This window comes from Ochotona curzoniae, unplaced genomic scaffold, assembly GCF_017591425.1.
Source record: "Ochotona curzoniae isolate NIBS_2020 unplaced genomic scaffold, NIBS_Ocur_1.0 contig_2699, whole genome shotgun sequence".
NCBI classification, from domain to species: Eukaryota; Metazoa; Chordata; class Mammalia; order Lagomorpha; family Ochotonidae; genus Ochotona; species Ochotona curzoniae.
Window position 1 is genome coordinate 5,937,563 of NW_024465561.1, and position 17,846 is coordinate 5,955,408.

Below are 17,846 nucleotides of genomic sequence, written 5' to 3' on the forward strand. Positions count from 1 at the left end.
CTGTCTCTCCTCTGTATATCTTTCCAATAAAAATAAATATAAACGGACTGGCACAGCGGCCTAGCAGCTAAAGTCCTCGCCTTGAACATGCCAGGATCCCATATGGGCACCGGTTCTAATCCCAGCTGCTCTACTTCCCATCCAGCTCCCTACTTGTGGCCTGGCAAAGCAGTCAAGGACAGCCCAAAGCCTTGGGACCCTGCATCGTGTGGGAGACTCCAGAAGAAGTTCCTGATTCCTGGCTTCAGATCAGTGCAGCACCAGCCGTTGTGGTCACTTGGGGAGTGGCTCATTGGACAGAATATCCTCCTGTCTCTCTTCTTCTCTGTATATCTGACTTTGCAATAAAAATAAATTAAAAATATAAACATATATATGTATATATTTTTTTAAGTGTATGGAGGGATGGATAGTGGGTGAGGGCAGAAAACTTGGGCTAGGACACGGGACAGGTATATATATACAGCCAGTGTCACGGGGACTGAGACAAGCCCAGGGGATGGATGTGACAGCAATGGCAATGTGAAGTACAGAGGGGCTTCTGACAGTGGCCTGTGGCTCCCTGCTTCCCTTCCTCCAGAACCCTATGCCGGAAACACCGGCTCCTGGGGCCAGAGGGACCCTGCTGTCCAAACTGCCACCATCCATGGCCTGTGAACTAAAGGAGAGAGGAGCCTCAGCACAGGGGTGGCAAAAAGCAGAAAAGGACAGCACCTCACCAAGTCGGCCATGAGAGAGTTAAAACCAAGGAACCATTCACATATGGGGACATTAGCATGTTTTAATATAAACACATCTTGTAAAAACTACTTAAATAATAATTCATCGGGGTCTTCTTGTACAATGCAAAATTCTTCCAAGGGAGTCGGATGGTTTGGAGGCCAGCAACTCCTCTCACACGTATAAACAAGAATCGTCCCGAATTCCACTGACACACCTGAAAAACACAGCAGATATGGAACAGAGAAAGCTACCAGACAGCCCCAGAACAGGAAAGCCTGCAGATTCCGCAGGGAGACTGGCTCTAGCTCCCTGAGCGAGAAGTTTCATTGCTGAGATGAGGATAGTATTAATCATGGTGCTAAGGAGTTAATATGCTAAGCCTGGTAAAACTCTTGGGGCAGCTCCTGGACAAATCATGCCTGCACCCCAGAAAAGAGGCAGAGTAATTAGAAGGTAACAGACCGGAAAGAAAAAGAGGGTTCAAGGCCACAGGAGATGCTGCTGTATTGAATGAGGTGATCTTACAAGCTGAAACACATGCAGCTAAACAACAGTGCTCTGCTTTCAGTAGCAGCACAGGCTGTGTGGGTCCTTCAAGAGAACACTACAGAGCACTAATGAAGAAAAGCAGATTGACTCAAAAGTGCCACGAAAACAGACATTAAACAAAAGTCTCAAATCTTTACTACAAATCACTAAACTATCTGATTCTAAAAATCCACATTAAAATATATCATACTGGGCCTGGCGGCGTGGGGGCGTAGCGGCTAAAGTCCTCGCCTTGAATGCGCCAGGATCCCTTATGGCCACCAGTTCTAATCCCAGCAGCCCCACTTCCCATCCAGCTCCCTGCTTGTGCCCTGGGAAAGCAGTCGAAGACAATCCAAAGCCTTGGGACCCTGCACCGGCGTTGGAGACCTGGAGGAGGTTCCTAGCTCCTGGTTTCGGATCGGTGCAACACCAATCGTTGCGGTCACTTGCAGAGTGAATCATCGGATGGAGGACCTTCCTCTCTGTCTCTCCTCCTCTTTGTATATCTGACTTTACAATAAAAATAAATAAGTAAAATAAAATATCATGCAACAGGGCACGCTACTGCCAAAGATTCAGACTAGAAAAAAAAATTAATTTATCACTGGATGGAATACAAAGCAGAACAGCAAAAAGAACCAGCAGTCTAGCTGCGGCTCCAGGCACTGCGGCACAACAGGTTAAGCTGCTGGCTGCTTCCAACCTGCGCAACCCAGGTCAGAGCACAGCACTGGTTCAGGTTCGAGCCCACTGCCAGTGCACCTGGAAAGGCAACAGCAGATGGCCCAAATGCCGGTGTCTCTGCCACCCCGTGACCCTGCCCCGGACGGAGGTCCTGGCACCTGACTCGAGGCAACCCAGCCCTGGCCACAGTGGGCATCTAGACAGTGAGCCATCGGAGGGAAGACCTCCCTCAGTAATTCTTTATTTTCTAAATAAATAAATGTCTTTTAAAAAAATCAAGAAGTCCTGGCTCCTCTTTTCAGCCCAGCCCAGCCCTGGCTGTTGCGGTGGCCAGGTGGTTCTCTGACTCTCTGCCTTTCAAACACAAAATACATCTTTTTGTAAAAAATGACAAGAATGTCTGTTCTCGCTTGATTTATATTTCAACACTGTACTAGAGGTTCAAGTTGGTGCAATAAAGAAAAAACAAGAGAATCAGGCAGAAAAGAACAATCATTCATATGCAAATCACATTATCCTCAGAGGGAAAAAAAACATTTAGATAGTCAGGCCTACCGGCTAAAGTCCTCTCCTTGAATGCGCCATATGGGCGCCAGTTCTAATCCCAGCAGTTCCACTTCCCATCCAGCTCCCTGCTTGTGGCCTGGGAAAGCAGTTGAGGACAGCCCAGAGCCTTGGGCTTTGAGTATCTGGGCTCCTGGCTCCGGACCGGCACAGCACCGGCCATTGCAGTCACACTTGAGTGAATCATCGGATGGGAGATTTTCCCCTCTGTCTCTCCTCCTCTCTGTATATCTGACTTTACAATAAAAATAAATAAATCTTAAAAAAAAATTTGGTTCAATACAAATCTGGATCAATACAAATCTATTCTGGGAACAATGCCCTGGAAGGAGGCAAGGCAGGAAGCTCCAGGAATCCAATCCTGCACTCACCACGGGGAAACTGGCAGCAGCATCTGAGGCAGCTGAATCTGGCTGAACACTTGCATCATTTTAGCAAAAGCAACTGCCTTGTGCACATTTAAGAGGCTAAGTATTCTCCAAGTTGGATTAACTAAAAAAAATTCACAATCAGCCTTACACTAAAATCAAAATGCCAAAACTCAAAAGATGGCGATCACTCTGAAGGCCATCCGAGGGAAACCACAGGACACACACAAGGCATGTCAGGGCAGGCCTCAGCTGCTGACTTTCCAGGGATGTAAGGAAGGCATGGAGTCCATGCCTCCCAGGCTCCCACCAACCCCCAGGCTGGCCCTGCGGTGGAGCCGGTACAGCGTCTGGGTTTGCGGGCTTTCCATATGGGTGCTGGCTGAAGTCTCAGCTGCTCCACTTCCTATGCACTGAGGAACTTCAGAATCAAAATCCCAACTATTTGTTCATGGCTCGTTGTTACTAAGAAACTGTGAGCTTGTAGGCTACACGGGCCTATGTGACCGTCAGCACCTATGGGCTCCAATTCTCAGGATTCAAGGCCCGCCCAAGGCTGGTTATCTCACACATGGCTCCAAGTAATGAAGTGGGTGGTTGCCTTACTTGCTGGACCAGAGAAGAGCCAGTCCTGCGCTGTACAGATAGGTAGGGAATGTGTGGTATTTCCCTCTCACCTTGCAGGCTATTGTGAACTGCCCCTTTTCAAGTTATTGTGAACTGCCCCTATAAAACCCCTGTCAATATGCTGTTCCCTGCCCCACTCCTTTAAGGAGTTTTGGTCCCTGCTGGCTGGACGCCTGCTGGTCCAGTCAGTCGGTTGCCAGCTCTCTCAACCAAGAACCCAAGTTCGGACACGCCGAGCTTAAATAAACCGCCCTTGTGCACTTGCATCAACTTTAGACTCCTGGCGATTTCTGGGGATCTCACAATCTGGGTACAACAGCAGCACTCTGCTAACGTGCGTGGGAAAGCAGAGGGTGACCAAGTGCTTGGCCCTGGCACTCAAGTGCGAGATCCAGGAGGGGCTGCTGGCTTTGGCCTGGCACTGCGCAGCTGGCTATCTAAGGAGGACATCAGTGGCTGGAGGATCTGTCTCTCCGACTGTCTCTCTAACTTGGCCTTTCAAATAAACAAACCTTTTTAAAAAAATAAGGTTGCCCCGCAAAGCTTCTAACAGAATAACAATATGAAGCAAAAAGGAAGGGGACTGCTTACTCTTCAAAGTTAGTACTGGGCCTGGCTCAATAGCATAGTGGCTAAAGTCCTCACCTAAAATGAGCAAGGATCCCATATGAGCGCCAGTTCTAATCCCAGCGGCCCTGCTTTCCAGCCAGCTCACTGCCTGTGGCCTGGGAAAGCAGTTGAGGATGGTCCCTGTACCCATGTGGGAGACCTGGAAGAGACTGCTGGCTTCACATTGGTTCAGCTCCAGCCATTGAGTCACCTGGGGAGTGAACCATTGGATGGAAGACCTTCCTCTCTGTCTCTCCTCCTCTCTGTGTATCTGCCTTTCCAATAAAAATAAATAAATCTTTAATTTAAAAAAAGTACTATTCCAACCACATTGTTACACTAATACTTTAAAAGCATTGATTGTAATCATCAGAATGATTACTAAGAAAATCAAAAAATACACTTCCTTTTGAAAGAAAGAAATCAGAATGGAAAAATTGACAAAAAAAAAAAAAAAAGTAAAGGGAGAAACTGAAGATGGCAACACCGGGCCTGAGTTAGGCTTGTGGGTATCAACATGAAACCCACAGCTGGGGATGGGCCTGACAAGGCTCGAACACAGTACCCACAAGCCAGTGTTGGGTGGACCATGTCAGGCTGGGCCATGACACTAAATGGCATGTGAGAGAACTTGGTCTGGGAGTAGATCCTGTGGGGGATTTGTGGGCTCGACCCCGTGGGACTGCGATACTAGCTGGTTTACTCGAGGGCTGGGAGTGGTGACGGGTCAAGCCAGGCGTGACCAAGGAACTCACCAATAATCATGAGAACCAGGGTTGGAAACAGGCCGGGCTGGTTGAAGCTGCAGCACCCACAGGCGCACCCAAGAATAGGGTGTGGGACAGGCTGTGCAACAACACCCAACAGCACACACAAAGGCTGACACTGAGGGGCAGACTGTGCCCAGTAAGGGCCCAACACCCACTGGCATGCATGAGATCGGGGTCTAGAAGTAGGCCTGGTAGGAGAACTTAGGGAACTCCCCTGGTGGGCCACAGTTCCCACCAGTGAGCAGGTGAGTCAGAGCTGATTGCCGGTCTGGCCAGGCAGGGCTGCTTCACTGCTTGGCAGGTGTGTGGGTTTGGCAGGTTTAGCTCGGGAAGGGAGGGCAGACTGGGTAGGGTTAGAGCATACCACAGGACATTACAATGTGCAGGAGTGAGGATGGGATGCAGTTCATACAGGACTAGACTAAGCTGCAGCACCAATCCAATGATTCAGACGAGTTGGGACTGGGGGCGGGCCAGGTCAGGCCAGTCTGCAACATCTGATGGGTCATGGGTTATGCTGGGATGGTCAGAGCAAACAAAAGCACATGCAAGATGTGTGGCAGAGGATGGGCCTGGTGAGGGAGCTAAGGGGACGCCCCAGCAAGGCTGCAGTTTCCATTAGTAAGCATGCCAGATGCACATGGGGGACATGACAACCAGTTCACTGAGGGCTGCAGAGGGCATCCAGTATCAGGGAGGACAGAACAAGTTGGACAACTCTCCAGGCGAAGCTATAACAGTGACTTCAGTATCTGAGCGAATGGAGACGGTAAAGTAGACTGTTAGCTTATGGAAGGATTTCCTCAACCTGGAAGCAAAGAAATCAACAGCATCCCAGAACTATCAAAACCACTTCGGGGGCCCAGCGCGGTGACCTAGCAGCTAAAGTCCTCTCTTTGAATATGCCGGGATCTCATATGGGTGCCGTTTTTAATCCCAGCAGCTCTACTTCCCATCCAGCTCCCTGCTTATAGGGAGTGAATCATCAGACGGAAGATCTTCCTCTCTCTCTTCCTCTCTGTATATCTGACTTTCTAATATGGATAAATAAATAACTCTTATTTTAAAAAAAACCACACACACACTTTAGCAGTACACTTAGAACGTGCTCCACATCGGGGACCCTGATAGGACACTGGGTGGCTGTCCTCATCCCCAGGTACTGATGCGTTTGGGCTGCTGGAAACAGCCCTCTCCACTTCTTCCCAGAAGAAGCTCCTGCCTCTTGCCTTCAGAATGGCTCAGCTCTGACCATTGCAGCCATTCAGGGAATGAAACAGTGGATCATTCTCTCCTTGTTTCCGTAAATCTGATCTGCCTTTTCCAAAAAAATAAATAAATCTTAAGACCAAAAAAAAAGGAATTGCAGGCCAGATATAAAAAATAAGACGATGAGGCCATCACTGTGGCAGAGCAAGCAAAGCTGCCATCTGCAGTGCAAGCAGGCTGCTTTATTACTTTCTTTCTTTCATTTTTAAGATTTATTTAATTTTTTTTAGAAAGTCAGATATACAGAGAAGAGGAGAGACAGAGAGGAAGATCTTCATACACTGATTCACTCTGCAAATGGCCTCAACGGCCGGAGCTGAGCTGATCCGAATCCGGGAGCCCGGAGCTTCTTCCTGGTCTCCCACACGGCTGCAGGGTCCCAAGGCTTTGGGCCGTCCTGTACTGCTTTCTCAGGCCACAAGCAGGGAGCTGGATGGGAAGTGGGGCCGCCGGGATACCAACTGGTACCAATACGGGATCCCGGTGTGTGCATGGTGACGACTTTAGCCACTAGATTACCGAGCTGGCATTTTTTTAAAGATTCATTTATGTGCCCAGCGCTGTGGCCTAGCAGCTATAAAGACCTCAACTTGGAAGTGCCATGAACCCATATGGGTGCCAGTTCTAATCCCAACAGCCTCACTTCCTATTCAACTCCCTGCTTATGGCCTGGGAGGGCAGTCAAGGATGGCCCAAAGACCTTGGAATCCTGCACCCACATGGGAGACCTAGAAGAGGCTCCTGGCTCCTAGTCGACTCAGATCCAGCCTTTGCAGTCACTTGGGGAGTGAACCATCAGATGGAAGATCTTCCTCTCTGTCTCTCCTCCTCTCTGTGTATCTGGCTTTCCAATAAAAAGAAATAAACCTTTTTTTAAAAAAAAAAAAAAAAAAAGTCAGATACACAGGAGGAGAGATAGAGAGGAAGTGGAGCTGCCGGGATTAGAACCGGCGACCAAATGGGATCCTGGCGCATTCAAGGCGAGGCCCTTAGCCACTTGGCCATGCCGCCAGGCCCAAGAAACAAATTAAAAAAAAAAAAAAAAAAAAGATTCCTTTAGTTTACTTCAAAGTCAGAGGCCATTAGCAGGGAGCTGGACCAGAAGCGGAATAACTGGAGCAGGAACCTGTACCCACACGGGATGATAACGTTCCTAGAAAGCAGCAGACACCCCATGTCCTCGGTCAATGCAGCCACTGGGAGACTCAGAGGTTCCTTTTTCCACCTGGTCCAGATTTGGCTCTAGCAGCCATTCACGGACAGACCCAGAAGACGTGCAATCTGTCTCTGTCTCTCTCTGTAACTATGCCAAAGAGACAAGGAAGGAAAGATGGAAGGGCGTAAAGGAAGGATGGAAAGGAGGCAGGCAGGCAGGCCACTGCAGTCATTTGGGGTATAAACAAAACTAAAACATAGCAGATATTACATATATATAAAGGGAGTCTTTCCTTTTAAAATAATTCCAAAATTATTCCAGAAACCCACCAACTCAGAGCCAGGCTCCTTACCTGAATCAGCAGCCTGGAGCATGCTGACCAGTGCTGGCATCAGTTGAAACTCAAACGTCCTCGGACCTCCGCAGTGACTGCAGGCTGGGGGCTCCGTGACGTCTGAGACGGGACACATCAAGAAGAGTGGCTCTCCACTCCAAGAGTACCTAGGACAAAAACATGGGGAGCCGGAGTCAGTCACCTCCAGGTCCCAGTCCAACAATCAAGGCCACACTGAACACTCTGTCTCGGAGAACATTAGCAACAAAGCAAGATCAGACAAGCCTAGCAGATATGCTCAAACCCCCTATGGATGCCAGTTTGAATCCTGGCGGCTCCACTTTCCACCCAGCTCTCTGCTTATGACCTGGAAAAGCAGTCAAGGAAGGCCCAAAGCCTTTGGGAAACTAAACCTGTATGAGAGGACCAGAAGAAGCTCCTGGCTTCAGATTGGAAAAGTACTGGGCATTGTAGCTGCGTGGGGAGCAAATCAGCAGATGGAAGATCTTTCTCTCTATCTCTCCTCATTTCTGTATATCTGAATTTCCAATAAAATAAATTTAAAAAATGAATAAATAAATAAGAGCAGATAACAAGGTCCTGAGAGACCCAAGGCAGAAAACAGGATACCTGAAGCTCAAGGTCTGGTAGCAGGTGCTCAAGCCCATGTAAATGGAAATTTAACTAAAATGGCAACAAAGTCCAGCGCCAACATCACTGCAAACTCACATGGCTCAGCCTCCCTGCTTCCGGCCTTGAGCAGGAAGGGCCACAGCCTGAACTTCAGGACGCAGCGCCCTCCAGTGCACTCTCCCTGACAGGTAAATGAAAGAGTCACTGGGAATGCCCACAGCAAGATAGATGATGCATCTACCACACAAGGATGTCAAATATGGATAACAAAATATGTAAAAAAAGAAAAAAAATGATGGAAAAGGGAAATAGACATAAACAGATGGGGAAGTTAGCCCAGAAATAGCAACCGCAACCAACTGAAACAGAAATGCTAGAAATAAAAAATGCTACATGAGAAATAAAGAATTTCATTCAAAGTTAACATCCAAGTGAAAACAACAAATTTTAAAAAGTGTAAATCTGAGAAAGACTAAACTTCTTTTGAAGATTTATTTATTTTTATTGGAAAGTCAGATATTCAGAGAGGAAGATCTTCTGCCTGTTGATTTACTCCCCAAGCAGCCGCAATGGCCAGAGCTGAGCTGGACCGAAGTCAGGAAGAAGCCTGGATGAGCCTCAGGGTCTTCCATGTGGGTGCAGGATGCTAAGGTCCTGGGCTGCCCTCCACTGCTTTACCAGACACAAGCAGGGAGCTGGGGAAGTGGGGCCACCAGGATTAGAATCAGTGCCCATATGGGATCGCGGTGCGTGCAAGGCAAGGACTTTAGCCACTAGACTATTGACCTGGGCCTAGAAGACTAAATTATTTAAAGTGAAATAAAAGAGAAAGAATTTAAGAACTATGGTTTGAAGAGTCTAAACATACAAAATTTTTCATTAATTAAAGACATCAACCTATAAACGCATCCACAAAGCTCAGCAAAATTGGAACTGAATAAATCAAAACACATAAGCAAAAATATGAAATCATCCATCTGGAGAAAGACAAAGTATATAATGTGAACATGAGAACAAAGCCTTCACAAATGCCTGCAGTGCCAGAGCTGGGTGAGGATGAAGCCAGAAGCCAGAAGCCCCACTCACACCAAGTGGCAGGGACAAAATGTCAAGTGACCATCTGATGCCTCCTCGGGTAGACACCAGCAGGAAGCTGGAACAGGAGCAGAGACAGAATCTGAACTCAAGCAGTCTGATGTGTGAAGCTGACATCTTATGTACTAAGCCTGCCTCCTTTGACAGGAGACCTGACACTCCTCTCAAAAATTGATAAAAGTAGTCAGTTATAAATCAAAAATGGCATTGTAAGAATTGGCTAGTCAGGGCACAGTGCGGTGGCCTAGTGCCTAGTTCTCCCCTTGAAAGCACCAGGATCCCATATGGGCAGCAGTTCTAATTCCAGCAGCTCCATTTTCCATCCAGGTTCTGGCTTGTGGCCTGGGAAAGCAGTCGTAGACAGCTGAAAGCTTTGGGACCCTGCACCCATGTGGGAGACCCAGAAGAGCTCCTAGCTACTGGCTTCGGATCAGTATAGCTGCAGAGGACACCTGGTACCATGGGAGAGGACAGAGGGCAGAACACATTGATCAACTACCACAGCCAATTGTTGGGCAGATGGAGACACTAACGTGGACTATTGCAGCCAGTGGATTCAGGAGATTTCACTGTGACTGGAGTGGTGGGATTGCCAGCAATTCAGAACTGTTCAACTATCAAAACCTCTTGAGAAATTCATGGTGTTGTTACTTTCTTTTTCTTCCTGCTGTTGATTTTGTATTGTCACCTTTCATTTAAGAGGGATGTGTGGCGACTGTGCAATGGAGACTATCATGGCCAGAGGTGAGGATGCAGGGCAGCGTGCATCTCTATTTCCAGATCAAAGATGGATATTAATGAAACTATTGGCAGTATCTTGACAATAGCATGCTGGACTCTCTGCTATTGTGCATGACCACAATGACGAACATGTGACTGTATGACAAGCTGTGCTATAGTAATAATATAGGCAATTCAGTGGGGGGAAGGAGGCAGGGGAAATCCCAGGGCCAATATAATTTTACCATAGAATGATAATAATAATTTTAAAAGAAATTCAAATAAAAAATGCATATTTTTTAAAGGAGATCTTTATCTCTCCTTCTCTCTGTAAATCTGACTCTCCAATAAAAATAAAATAAATCTTTATTTAAAAAAACACATTTTTTTATTTGAAAAGCAGAACAAGGCCCAGCAAGGTAGCCTAGTGGCTAAAGTTCTCACCTTGCACACGCTGGGATCCCATACGGGAGGTGGTTCATGTCCCAGCTGCCCCACTTTCCATCCAGCTCCCTGTTTGTGGTCCAGGAAAGCAGTAAAGGACAGTCCAATGACATGGGACCCTGCACCCAAGTGGGAGACCCAGAAGAAGCTCCTGGCTTCAGATTGGCTCAGGTACAGCCATTGTGGCCATTTTGGAAGTGAACCATGAACAGAAGATATTTCTGTCTCTGCTTCTCTCTGTAAAACTGACTTTCCAACAAAAATAAACACGTTAAAAACAAAAAAAAAAAAAAAAAAAGAAAGAAAAGCAGAACAACAGAAATGAGAGATTACTGGTTCAAATGCTTGCCCCTGCTGGTGCTGGGCCTAATCAAACCCAGATCAGAAATCCAACTGGCTCTCCCCCATGCGTGCCAGTATCCTAAGTGCTCAAGTCATTGCCTGCCATCCCCCTAACTTCCATATCAGCAGGAAGTTGGGTTGGGACCAGAGGAGGGAATTGTTTCTAGGGACTCTGATGAGGGATACAGGCATTGCAGGCGGTAGCTTGACCCATACGCCCTAACCCCTGCCACTGAACTATTTCTTGATTTTAATTTATTTCAAGAAACAAAGAAGGCAGGAGAGCTCCCACCTGCAGGCTCAGTCCCTAAATTCCTGCCAACAGCTGGTACCGAGTCGGCCAAAGCCAAGAGCCAGTAACTGAATCCAGGTCTCCGAGCCAGAGGGAAGCACCCAGTTACCTGAGCATGATGTTGCTTCCTACGGTCTGCATGAGCAGGAAGCAGGAACAAGCATCCCAGATGGGATGTGGTCCCCTTAACTGCCAATCAAACCCCTGCTCTGGAAACGAACTGTGGATACACCTAACAAGCACGAATTCTTAAATAATCATGCTACAGGAAATCAGACCCTCCGAAACACATAACCTTATGAGTTCATTTACATAAATACACGGGGAAGTACTCAGGTGCAACGACAGGAAGACGGCGCTTCCCGGAGCTGGGGGCAGCTGGCAGGGAATGGTACGGAGGTGAACTCGCACTTCTAGCCACACCTTGAACATGGTGACGACTTCATGCGTGTTCAGAGGACAAAATTAATCACAGTGCACACTATAAATACTGGCAGTCTACTTTATCAATCACTCCTCAACAAAACCGTGAAATATCAATGCGGGACGGGTTGTCTGGCAAAGTGATTCAACACAGCTCGGGACACTCATCACCAAGAACGAAGGGACTCGGATCAGGTGCTGGGTGCATGCCCGTCCCCAGCTTCCTGCTCAGGCGAGCCAACTATGCTACAATGCTGAACCCAGGAAACACTTTCTTTTTTTTAATATGAAATTTTAGGGCCCGGCATGATAGCATAGCTGTCAATGTCCTCGCCTTGAAAGCACCAGGATCCTATATGGGCGCCGGTTCTAATCCCGGCAGCTCTACTTCCCATCCAGCTGGTCTGCGCTTTCAATCTTGATTCTTGTATTTCTAAGTCTTTCACCGCTGGTACCGCAGCTTTGTTTGTTGCAGGATTGTTGTGTGCTGGCTCGCAACACTCTGTGTTATTACATAGTAAAAAGTTTTAAGAAAAGTAGAGAAAATATTTTGGAGAAATTTTACTACATAAATATACGTTCACTGAAAAAGAAAACTTACACTGACTTTATGGTTCCAGTTACGCCATTTTTGCTTATTTTTTAGATTTTACTTATTTTTATTGGAAAGGCAAATTTTACAAAAAGAAGGGAAAACAGAGAGAATGATCTTCCCTCCACTGATTCACTCCCCAAGTGGCCACAATAGTTGGGGTTGAACCAATTAGAAGCCAGGAGCCAGGAGCTTCTTCCAGGTCTCCCCCATGGGTGCAGGGTCCCAAGGCTTTCCTGCTTTCTCAGGCTACAAGAAGGAAGCTGGATGGGAAGTGGGGCAGCTGGAATATGGACTGGTGTTCATATGGGATCCTGGCACATGTAAGGTTTAGGATTTAACCACTAGGTTATCATACCAGGTTCAAATGATGTTTTTTAAAAATTCTAATTTTGAGGTGAACATCTGCATAGCAGCTGGGGCATGTCTCAAACCCCACTGGAACACCTGGTTTCAGATCCTGCTGGGCTCTGGCTCCTAGCTTCCTGCTAAGGCACACCCTGGGAGGCCACAGTGTTGGCTCCAGTTCTGGGTTCCTGATACCCCTGTGGGAGGTGCCCCCTGCTGCCATTAGCCTGGCCTGGCCCTCACTCTCAAGAGTAACTGGGGAATTAACCAGAAAACAGCAGTTTTCCTTCTCTGCCTCTCACATTGGACTTCGGTGCAATGAGATAACTTTATCCTTTAATCCTATTTTCCACAGTCTTTGCATAGTCTAGTGGTTCTCAAGGTTTAGGAGTCCTGTGATGCTGCTGTTCCCATTATCCTACTCTGTACTTTCCAAGCTCATGCGAGTGATTCTGATGATACAAAACAAAGGAAGCAAATGTGTGTCCGTTACCTCAAAATCTGCTCCCGACAAGCTGCAATTCTCTTCATGAATCTGTAAAATATCTGGTCTCCACTTTTCATTACGGTCTTTTCATATTTCTCATCACCATCATTAGGAAGACTAAAGAGAAAAGCAGAAAACACTGAGTCTCTCTAAGCCAAAGAATTAATGTTTGCAAGGGGAAACAAAATACACATATACAACTTAAATAATACTAATATTTAATATGGTATATATCGTCTGTAACCTGATGGCCTATCCGTCTCACATGCCATTATTAACCCTGGGATAACTATTTTCTTTTTTATAGATTTATTTATTTTTATTGGAAAGGCAGATATATAGAGGAGAGACAGAGAGGAAGATCTTCCGTCTGAGGGGTCACTCGCCAAACAGCTGCAACGGCTGGAACTGCACCAATCCGAAGCCAGAAGCCAGGAGCTTTTTCCAGGTCTCCCACACAGGTGCAGGGTCCCAAGGCTTTGGGCCATCCTTGACTGCATTCCCAGGCAGCAAGCAGGGAGCTGGATGGGGAGCAGGGCTGCTGGGATTAGAACTTGCACTCATATGGGATTCTGGTACGTTCAAGGCGAGGACTTTAATAGCTATATTACTGCACCAGGCCCTCCTGTCACGACTTCTTAAATAGTTATCCCAGGGTTAGGGCATTGTCCCAGAAACAGGCATTGTGCCTAGCTGCTGAGCCACTGCTTAGAATGCCCATGGCCTGAATCAGAGTGTTCGGGTTGGAGTGGCGACTCATCCTGATTCAGCTTCCTCCTAAAACGCCAACCCCCCTTCAAGGCAGCAGCTGAGGGCTCAAACAGCTGGGTCCCCGCCACCTGTGCAGGAGATCTGCATTGAGTTCCTGGATCCCAGCACTGGCCTGACCCAGTTACAGCAATCCTAACCGCATTTGCTATAAATACGTGACAATTTTTAACTTCTTTTTGTTCGCCTTTGTTAGCACACTTGCTAACTGAGCCAAGGACTTCCTACCTAACTCCAAGCTGCCTGATAAGGAAACCTACTGGTGCCTGCCTGTGAGAGGGGAAGGTCCTGCCACACTGGTTGTGCCTAAGAAAGCCCCCTTGGACCAGGATGAAGATCAAAGTTTCCCCTGGTGGCAGCTTGCTGACCAGCCACCCTCCGCCCTCACCCTTGGGACAACAGCTGGTCCAGGGCGACCCCTTCTCTGTGCTGATAGTCCCGCAGAAGGCTTTGGGCATGGTCCAGGCCTGCACAGTCCCTGTAGTCATCTTCATCCACCACTGCAATGTAGTACGGCAGGAACTGCAGGGGCGGCACAGTGGGCAAGGTCACCCCTTGGCCTTGCTGAATGGTGTCCGGTGCTGCGTCCTGCAAGCGGAGGTGTTGCAGCTGCGTGGTCCAGTCTCCGCCTTTAGAGCTGTTGGGTCCATTCCCACAATCCAAGGGCGTCTGTGACGGAGGCACCTCCTCGCTGTCACTTCCCCAGTCATTGGCACCATCACACCAGTCCTGAGCGTCAAGGCCATTTTCCTGCTTCTGGGAAAACACTGAGTGAATATGGGCCAGGCACATGGGGTGGTCTCAGCTGCTCCTTTGGCCTTAGCCAACCATCCCTTTGACTTCCTGCGGGTGCTTTCGTACCGCCCCTTCCCAGCTGGCAACAGCCCAGTGCTACTTCCTGGATTCTGTCTATTAACAGACTTAAAACTTGTTTGCCCTGTACAGCGCAGCGTGTATAAGACTCAGCATCTAGTTTCTTCAACTAGCTGCCCCCAAAACTGCTCTGCAGTGCAGTAGCCAGGGTTTTGGGAGTGATCAGAGGTCTGCCAATGAGATCTTTATTTTTTTTCTTTGGAAAGGCAGATTTATAGTGAGACAAACAGAAAGATCTTCCATCTACTGGTTCACTCCCCAAATGGCTGCAATGGCTGGAGCTGAGCAGATCCAAAGCCAAGAGCCAGGAGCCTCCTCCAGGTCTCCCACAAGGGTGCAGGGTCCCAAGCTTTGATCCATCCTTGGCTGCTTTCCCAGGCCATAAGCAGGGAGCTGGATGGAAAGTGGGGAAACCAGGATATGAACTAGCATCCATATAGATCTTAGGGCTTGCAAGGTTAGAATCAGTCAATTGAGGAATTGCGCCAGGCACTGCACAGGAAATCCACTGGACACGCAGACAGACTTGAGACGGTTACAGGGGCAAACACGGCAGCCATTCTGCACATGCAGATAGAGCAAGGCTCTGGAGTTGGCACTTGTGTGACGACATTGGCTCGCAGCTCACCAGACCCCATGACAGGCAGCCCAGCAGCTCCCTGGGGGGCTGGTTCTCATGGTCAGAATGGAACCACCTTCCCCAGCCTAGCCAAGGAGGAACCAGTTCTCTGGGTCAGCTAGAAAGTACCCGCTACTACCACCCCATCCCCTGGAGTGGAACCCTAGGCACGCTAAGCAAGCACCACCATCCTCACCTCTTTCTTCCCTGTACTGCTTGCCTTATGCCTGGCCAACAGCGGTGACTGGGAGGCAAGGATCACAGCTCAAGTAGTTGGATCTGTCTGCTGATCATAGGGCACGCCTGGCCTGGCCTGAGTTTCCCAACTCCCAGCTGTTGGCAGCATTCAGGGAAGGCATTAGTGAATCGGAGCTCACTGGGTAGCTGCCTATCAGATGAACAAACAAGACCCAGCATGGCGAGGTAGTTAAGATGCCTCTAGGAGAGCCTGCATCCGATACCCGAGTGTCCCGGTGTGGTTCACCACCACCTAACCTCACACCCAGCTTCCTGCAGGTGCCCACCTGACAGCCAGTGCCTGACACCCACATAGGAGACCCAGACCGAGTTCTGGGCTCACAGTTTCAGCCTAATCCTGCCCTAGCCATTGCGGGCACTAGCAGACTGAACAAATGAATGGAAGATCTCTCTATTTCTGTGGCTTCACCTTTTAAACAAACAAATCAATCCAAGAATAAGGGGCTGGCACAGTGGTTCAACAGGCTAATCCTCTGCCTGCAAGCACCAGCATCCCACATGGACACCAGTTCATGTTCCAGCTGCTCCACTTCCCATCCAGCTTGCTGCTTCTGGCCTGGGAGGGCAGTGGAGGACAGCAGTGGGCCGGGGGGTTCCAGCACCTGTGTGTGGCAGACCTTGATGAAGCTCTTGGCTCCTGGTCATTATGCACACTGGGGAGTGAAAAAGCAGATGAAAGATCTCTCTCCTTCTCTGTAAATCTGCCTTTCAAATAAAAACGTCATAAGAAATAAAAGAAAGACTCTGCGTACAGAAGATAACATTTACTTAGCAAAGGCAGCCTGGATTTTTCTCTGTGGCTGTCTTCATCTCTTTTATATTACTTCATTTCTTACAGATGCACACGCTGGTAGCTACACATCAGAGGAAACAGAGGTACTGTAAACACAGCTATTACAACACACAGGAAAAGATGTGTGCATTTTCCCAAATTAGGAAAAAAAAAAAAACAGTAAGCTGTATGCCTCTAAACTTTCAGTGTAAACTAAAATAACTCGCAAAACCTCAAGAAAACAATTTTTTTTAAAGAAAAAGATTAAAAGCCATGAATATATGTCTAGAAAGTCTGTCCTTACACACTATTCTTGCAAACACCCTCCAATTACAACAAACCATCATAAGCCAACTCTGACCGCTTTACCTGAGGGGGCTGCGCCTCCTTCTCGGGCACCTGCAGGCACTGGGAGCGGAACACCTTCCAGCTTCAGGGTAAAGACGGACGACCGTGAGGCTTCCCCCAGGGACCCTCCGAGACCCCCTGCGCCCCGGGGTCGCGCTCACGTCCCGGGAAGGGGGTTAGCAGGTCCGGGATCGCCCTGCCTACCTGTGCGCCCCACTGCCACCGCACCCTGGACGGGCGCAGGCGAACACGTGGAGTAACCGATGGAACGGGGACCCCTCCAGCGGACAGTACACCTGCACGACCAGGGCGAGCGGCTCCCCGCAGCGCGGACACACCGGCCTCGGCGCCGCCACGGCGGGCAGGGCGTCCTGAAGGCACAGGGAGACGTTCAGAACCCCGCGGAGCCTCGCGCGGCCCCGCGCCGCCCCTCACCGGCACCCGCCCTCACCGGCACGCCGCCCAGCTTGCTCGCGGTCCAGGCGCCGGGTCCCGTCGGGTGGCCGCGCACCTCAGCATCCCGAAGGCCGAGCAGCACAGGTTTGCGGACGGCCGCCATGACAACCGGCACGCACGTGAGGAAGGAGGACTACGGAGGCCGCGAGGGGCCCGGGAGGCGCACGCGCACTACCCCGCCGCGTGGCCGTGAAAGCGCTGACGCCGCGGGATCCCAGGGCCGAGCCTGAGAAAATACGCACAGCATCAGCTCTGAACTTACCTAGCCAGAAAGCTTGACGTGGAAAACCAACGTGTAGAGGACGTGGGCTAGTGCCAGCTCACGAACCTCACATGCTGACAGGTTGAAGGACACTTTGGACTTCCAGCTATGTAAAAGGGGGGCGCGGTTGTTTGCCGGCGCGTGGAGGTTGATGCTTATATTCAACTCATGTTGAAATTACCTCCAGAACGTCGCTTTCAAATGCCTGTGGCGCAGGAGGGATGAATTTTTCAGGAGTTAACAACTGCATTCCGGAAGCGACAAAACTTCAGGGAAAGAGATCAAAAGATCCAGTGCTGACCTCGGGGCTGGAGTTTGGGAGGGTGCCAGAATCTTTCTAGAATGAGAAATACTGTTTCTCAACTGCCGTGTTTTTGGCATCAGCTAAAACTCGAAACTGTATTTATTTTTATTGGAAAGGCAAATATACAGAGAGCAGAGACAGACAGGAAGATCATCCGTTCATGGTTCACTCCCCA

General features: G+C 48.8%; 1 protein-coding gene across 2 annotated transcripts; it reads right to left on the reverse strand.

The window, feature by feature from the left end:
• Positions 1-724: 724 nt before the first annotated feature.
• PDCD2L (programmed cell death 2 like) lies at positions 725-17,208 on the reverse strand. Of its 2 annotated transcripts, none has more exons than XM_040976471.1 (7): positions 17,101-17,208; positions 16,854-17,020; positions 16,671-16,731; positions 14,168-14,529; positions 13,018-13,128; positions 7,654-7,802; positions 725-937 (listed from the first exon to the last, which is right to left on the reverse strand). In XM_040976471.1, the coding sequence occupies exons 1-7, from the start codon at positions 17,206-17,208 to the stop codon at positions 807-809; spliced, it is 1,089 nt and encodes a 362-aa protein (XP_040832405.1). In that variant the 3' UTR covers positions 725-806. The 2 variants fall into 2 exon arrangements, with proteins under 2 accessions (XP_040832405.1, XP_040832404.1); XM_040976470.1 differs by having other exon boundaries at positions 14,168-14,535.
• Between the last annotated feature and the right edge of the window lie 638 nt (positions 17,209-17,846).

Coding starts and splice junctions, on each gene's coding strand:
- PDCD2L (XM_040976470.1), bottom strand. CDS start 17,208: ATGGCGGCCGTCCGCAAACCTGTGCTGCTCGGCCTTCGGGATGCTGAG. Junction 17,021..17,100: donor GCAAGCTGGGCGGCGTGCCG/GTGAGGGCGGGT, acceptor CTGTGCCTTCAG/GACGCCCTGCCCGCCGTGGC. Junction 7,803..13,017: donor TGTCGGGAGCAGATTTTGAG/GTAACGGACACA, acceptor TTTTTGTCCTAG/GTACTCTTGGAGTGGAGAGC.